This window comes from Telmatherina bonti (genome assembly GCF_933228915.1).
Source record: "Telmatherina bonti genome assembly, chromosome: 5".
Taxonomy (NCBI): Eukaryota; Metazoa; Chordata; class Actinopteri; order Atheriniformes; family Telmatherinidae; genus Telmatherina; species Telmatherina bonti.
The window spans coordinates 24,930,535-24,937,072 of NC_136623.1; the positions used below are offsets into that span (position 1 = coordinate 24,930,535).

At 39.4% G+C, this 6,538-nt stretch overlaps 2 protein-coding genes across 6 annotated transcripts in view; both read right to left on the bottom strand.

The window, feature by feature from the left end:
- Positions 1-83: 83 nt before the first annotated feature.
- LOC306755534 (transmembrane protein 222-like) lies at positions 84-3,765 on the bottom strand (the record flags this gene model as incomplete). Its single annotated transcript, XM_079239946.1, has 6 exons — positions 84-197; positions 2,731-2,861; positions 2,945-3,041; positions 3,139-3,170; positions 3,339-3,423; positions 3,647-3,765. 6 exons carry the CDS (start codon positions 3,763-3,765, stop codon positions 110-112), a joined length of 552 nt encoding a protein of 183 aa, XP_079096072.1. The 3' UTR covers positions 84-109.
- Positions 3,766-4,501: 736 nt separating this feature from the next.
- wdtc1 (WD and tetratricopeptide repeats 1) overlaps positions 4,502-6,538 on the bottom strand; it is a 9,885-nt gene continuing 7,848 nt past the window's right edge. For all 5 annotated transcript variants that reach the window (XM_079241309.1, XM_079241312.1, XM_079241310.1 and 2 more), the window contains exons 15-16: positions 6,109-6,301; positions 4,502-5,993 (exon numbers count right to left, since the gene is read on the bottom strand). In XM_079241309.1, the coding sequence (XP_079097435.1) occupies positions 5,796-5,993; positions 6,109-6,301 (391 nt within the window). In that variant the 3' untranslated portion in view covers positions 4,502-5,795. The remainder of the gene's footprint in view (positions 5,994-6,108; positions 6,302-6,538) is intronic.

Below are 6,538 nucleotides of genomic sequence, written 5' to 3' on the forward strand. Positions count from 1 at the left end.
AATCCTTTTAGTTTTTTCCTCCTGACAAATGTCCTCTTAAAATGCACATTCACGGAAATGACAATGCAGAAAGTATAACCAGATCCATGTTCTTGAACATCTTGCTGTACTAATGTAGATGGAATGTTAGGACGAAGGTGGCGAGGACTCCGCAGAGCATAACGAAGGGCAGCCAGGTCTTCAGGAACGCAGCCCAGCTGAGGGACAGAAAGAGTGTGTCAGGGGAGCCAAAAACACCTGGAGGTAAATGAAAGTGTGTGACAGAGAGGAAAGCCAAGGACGTGAGGTGTGCTGAGGTATCCAGCATTCCAGTCTCCTAAGTCCATACAACTCTCACCCCTCACTAGTCTACTGCCTGCGTCCTACTGTCCTATCCACCCAGCCGGCAGGGAGCCCCAACAGAGAGGTGACCTCCAGCGGTGATACAGAGGGGAGCGCTGTTGTCAGTGATGAATTACATGACTCCCCATCTGTTTAAAAGATTCCTGTGCCGTGGGAGGGTATACGCAGAGGCAGCACATACTGTGACGCCAGTGTTCTCTATGTGGGTCAGAGGAGAATAATGAAGGGGTTCTCTGAGCCACTTGGCTCTTAATGCAACTACAACCCAGCAGCAGAACATTTTAGCAGACTGTGTACATGTCTGGAAAGAAGATGCTTCATTTGCATGTGGGTCTGTGTTAGCTTTATATTAATTTAGTTACTGTAAAACATCAACCAGTCTTTTTCTTCCATCCTGGAAAAGGATTTTCCTCTATCATGGCTGCAAAGAGCAGGAGATTAATTATGTTAAATAATAATACAAAGCATTATAGTGTAATATCTTATATTGGTGTCTCTAATTATGGCTCACCGCTACATGAAAGAAGTGGAAAAGAGGGTATGAACTTCCTTCAGAGGAAGTAGACAAAGCCTTTGTTTCAAGTACAGTATATGGATGACACATGAGTTGAAATTAAGACCAAAGAAGTGAAGACTTCCACTGATTGCATTAACTGCTCTCGCCTTTCCTGGACTGTGCTGTCCACACTGTTGACAAGAACCAGCAGGAGGACTGAGACATCACTTCTCCACCACCTACAAAATAACATTTTCAACTATGCCAACCAGACAGAAAACACCTTTTCACACTTCGCCTCAACTATTCTATTCTATTCTATTCTATTCTATAGTCATTTAGTGGGTGCTTTTATCCATGGCGACTTACATACACACTCGTATCACAATAGGCACATTGGGGGGCAACTTGGGGGTTTTAGTGTCTTGCCCAGGGACACTTTGGCACATAGTCGGGGAAGCCTGGAATTTATCTCCCAACTAAACCTGAGGACAACAGTCACTTCAACGAGACCTTGGCTGAGTCACGACTCTCATCAATGGTTGTTGACTTTAACACTGATGATTTCACAGGCTACTTAAGTGAAATCTCCCACTATATCCATCAGAATCAAAGAAGCTTTTCTAGATGAGATAAAAAAAACGTCAAGAAACCAAACTCAGTCGATTTGACTTGACAACATACATGGCACATTGTGTTCTGGATGAATGAAAATCTTCACAAACACAAAGAGAAATATTCCGAATACAGCAATAAACAACATGGAGTAAATGCAGATTATAGATGTGACAACATATAATGTAACATTAATGGATCAAGAGGACAGATTTATTTAAAAAAGAAAAAAAAAATCACCAAGTGTTCATACTTTTTTCCCATCTATACTTTGCATTTATCTGTACTCATTTCTAAACTTTGATGGCTGCTATGTATTTTCATAGTTCCTTAAAATAACATGTAAGCATTTGTGAACTGAGGAAAACAGCTAGTATAATTATGAAAATAAAACATCTGTCCACTAGTAAATGTGTAGAGGATTTGATTTGCTCAGTGAGTTCAGGACCTCCTTTGTCATACCTTTTTATTTCACAACAGATCAGTCATAGTGTTTTAATATGTGAAAAATGATGTTTGGGATTGTCTCAGTGAAGCTTTGATGAAGTCTGCACACAGTATGTTGCTCTAAAACCTGTTTGTATTGTTTTAGCCACAATATGTGCTAGTTACCCACCTGTTTAGTGTTCCTGAGACTATGCACCAATTTCCACTTCAAAATTATGTAAAGAGATTTCTCTGGATGCCATGAATCTTAATATTACTTTCATTTGACAAATGATATAGATTTTTCATATTTAAAGTAATTTTTACTTCATTATTGGCTTTACACAGTCTTAAAAGAGTGGCAAACCCATCTACGTTTTCAGTTAAACACACGTCTCACTCATCTTTTTCCAGTTACTGTATTTACTCGCTCGCAATTAGTAGTTTTGAGATGTTCCACTAGGAGTTTCTAAATTATTGCAGAACCTTTCTAGTCTTATTTTGCCTCAATTCCCTATTTTTCATAATCAAAATCTAAAGGATCCCATATTAAAAAAAAAAACCTATAACAATTATCTAAGAAAATTGCTATGTTTCTATTTATATTTTGTGTATTTATTATGTTCAATTAAATGAAACTCTTTGAAATAATTTGAAAATCCTGGCAATCTGTGTTTTCATCTTGATTTTACCAGCAGAATAACATCAGCTTTATCATGACCGAGTGCAGCAAATTTTTCCTTTCCTTAACTCAGTTCAGCTGAGAGATATGTTTGAGCATTTAGGTAAAAACAAAAAACAAAAAGCACTATTTCTATGCTAGGAGGACAGGTTAAATTAGAAATACTCACCTCACATGTTTCCCGTGAATGAGAGACAAGACACACAAGTTAACCATGTTCCAAGATGTGCTATTGTCGTAGCGCATGAGGTTTAGGGCCATGGCAACGTGGGAATGGCAATTATCCAAGCACAGATTGTGCTTCAGTGAAGAAATAATAAAAGGTTTATCAACAATTATTTAGTAACTTATAAAAATAATAATATATTTTTTAAAATCCTTACCGGCCTGCATTTGTATTCTTCAGATGCATCGTGCACAGCTTTGTCCCACGTAGCTGCACCATTCCCACAGACTTTGTCAACATCAAGCCTCCAATATCTGCAATATTAATATCAAACAGCATATTGACTCATCTTTGTAACAAACGTGCAAAAAAAAAAAAAAAAAAAAAATCCATTTTGATTGATAAACTTACTTTGTTGGCTGGCCAAATCCCATATTGTCCTCCTGGAAAGGCAATGCACATTTCAAAATAATGTGTTTGAACTTGTGATTGTTCTTGCTAAACGTAGTGAGTTTATGACTAATAATAGATGGAATAAATCTGAAAGTGTGGCGCATATATTTGCATTTCAAGCTCCTAATAAGAATAATGTTAACAGCAGCTAAACTCACTGAGACAAAATATGATCCTGCGAAATCTCGTATGACTCCAGAGGAGGTGCAGATGCCCATGTGACCAATGAAGGGAAGCACCCACCTGCAGGATGGATATACAAGTTCATTTCTGTAAATGCGATTGTGTATTAGAAAGCAAACTATGTTATGCATTGACCACTACACTAATAAACAAGCTATAAAAGCCAACAAGAACTAATCTGCTTTCATGTGCTGTTTGGAAAATAACCTGCAGCCACTCAAGCTGTACGCTGTCACATTTGACGCTAAGCTAGCAAGACCAGGAACAATGATTCGCCTCTTACGATAAAAGTGGAATAGGTGTCCAGACAATGCAGTAGGGGTATCGGCTGCTTTTCTTGCCGTTTTTTAAGAAATCACCGTGGTAGTTCATCATTATGTCAATTTCGTCCACCTCCGCCATCACAGCCTACAGTGACAGGGGGAAGAGACCAGTGACGCACAGAAAGGCGGTGTCAGACAGCTTGGAAGCGTACAGTCCAACAAAACAGTTGGCCCGTGAACGCAACGCAGCGCTTGACTGCGGTGTTTACGTCGGTGGCAGGAATCAAGATGTACTGTTAAATTAACACATATTTCCAATGACAATAAAATCCTGTTTTCCACTTCTTTATTGGCTGTTTGTTTTCTAAATGTGTGCTTACCTTTTCTATTTTTCAGTGAAAATGACAAAAGGATGCTGAAATTATTTAACTTCAACTTCAAAAGAATTTTAAAAGCTCGTTTTTCCAAGATTGTGTATTGATTTTGTTTACAGTCACAGTTGACAGCCAAGTTTGCATATTCAATCAGCAGGGAACATAAGCACTGCATATAGCCACTGCCCTTTAAAGTGATTTCCCCTAATATTACTACAATTTATGGAGCACAAGACACCCTAACTACTTCTACTTGTGATGTACTGCTTACATTTTTTGAAAGAGTCAGCAAAGCTAAGCAGAAGAGCAGACACTGATAAATACTGCAGCTTTACTAACTGTATATCTTCCTAACCTAGATAGTATTGTCTGTTCTACACTTGTGTGGCTCTTAAAGTAAAAAGGTCCACACAGTGTTATTTAAAGAATAAAAATAAATACTGAAAAGATGGTGTTCAATAATTTTAATCTTTCTTTGTTTCAATGAATGTTATTACAGGAATCCTCAAAGAAAAACAAATTAATGAGTAAAATAAAATACATGGAAGCCTTGTGATGCATGTTGCTGAGGATCCATTTGTAAACATTATCCTACTTGGGGGTGAAGGAGATTCAATGAGTTGCTCTCTGAGCACCAGATGGGATGTAGCTATGGTCTTCATTTCCTCACAGCTATGGTCACAAAAGCCTCATAAATGTTGAACACCTGACTGCAGCTGAGTACGAATGCTAGAGCCATGCAGCCAGGAACCCCATCAGCCAATACTTTGCAATAATATAACACCAATGTACTTCTGTGTCCTGCTCATTCCCCACAATATTTTGACACTGACATTTCATCTCAAATGGCATGTGCAACCAATAGGACTTAAAAAAAAAAAAAAAAAACTTTTTTTTTTTTTTTTTTTAACAAATACATCCTCGTCAAGAACTTGTTGACTTGTTAAGAGCTTTTACTACAATAGTTTATTAACTAAAAAGGAGCCAAAATGATGTACGGCTGAAACAGAGAAACCAACATTAATCCTTGGCTGTTGAAATAATAGATGTAAACCTTTGGCAGAAGAAACCCCCTCGTTTTTCCTGACGGTTGTAAACTAAACAAAGCTTATAAATACATTTCATTGGAGCAACAACTTTCACAACTTGAAGAGCAACATTTAATTCTAGGCTTCCTGTGACTGAAACTCCAACAGAACTTAACTTTGCTAAATCTAGATTAACTTGAATGTGCAGCCTTTCTGAGATGAGTGGGCACTATGACACATTGCTCCATCTACAGAGCAGGCAGAAGATGCAACAAAACACCGTTTTCTGATCTGTGATCGGAACCTCCACAAAGACACTTTGACTTTGTGGTCGACCTGACCAGAAAATAGGTCACCTGACCCAGCAATGCATGTCTCTCCAACATAAATCTGAGGAGAGATAAGTGCTGAACTCCTCCTTTGTGAGAAACAGGGGGATGACGTGGAAGGTGTTTTCACAGGTGTCCCCCCGCCGTCGCAGGTTGGAGGGACACGCTGAGGTGTTGTAGGTGCTCTGTAATGGTGAGAACGGTGCTGCCTCTAAACCTTTATGAATTCCTCTCCCCAAAGCTGTCTCCAAAAGTCCTGGCGTGGTGACAGCGGGGGGGGGGGGGGGGGGGGGGGGGGGGTGATGCATAGTGCAGAGATGTGACATGACATTCACTCAATGTTCTGTCAGAGAGGGGGTGCGGGAATAAAGTTTTAAACAAGAGCTGGGAGAGTTCTCTGCTTCCTAAATCCATTCAACAGAATGGAAGACTCTTTGTTTAGCTCGGCCTACACTGTACTTGTCCCTCTGAGTTGTCTTCATCGTCTGAACCATCTGGGCCAACACCCCGTAGACCAGTGATGCGATAGCCCATGTTAAGCAGCATAACCTCCAGTGGATCAGCGTTCATACGTCGCTGATTTGCTTGAGCGGCTCCCTCCATGTCCTCCACTACACGCCCGTTTTCACTGTCTGTCTGCAAATTAAATAAACAGAGGCAATCAAACACAATTCAAATATCATGACAATTAATTACAACCAAATACATGATAATCCATTTTCTCCAAGTAAAAATACACATAAGTTTTTACCTCTGGTCTGGGGTTCCATAATCGGACCACAGGATCGATACCACTAGTAGCCAGGAAGCAGTAGCTGGGGTGGGGCTGTAGGCAATTAACTATAGACTCATCCCCCTGCAGGATCCTCACCAGATTAGTTGTCTCTTTTTCCCAGATGAAGAAAGAGCCGTCATCTGAGCCACTGACAATGTACTGGCCTTTGCTGGAGAGAAAAGAAAACCATTAAGTCAGGCTGATGAGCCATGTTCTTTATGTATGCAACATAACTGGGATTTTACTTAACTTGTCAAATTGCAAATTTTCATCAAATGGTTATTAACATCACAGAACACACATACAGGACTTAGTTAAACTGAGAAAAATATGGTAGTTAATGACATTCGTATAAAGAAACCAAGTGAATGTCCAACAATATGTAATATTTAACATATTACTATGT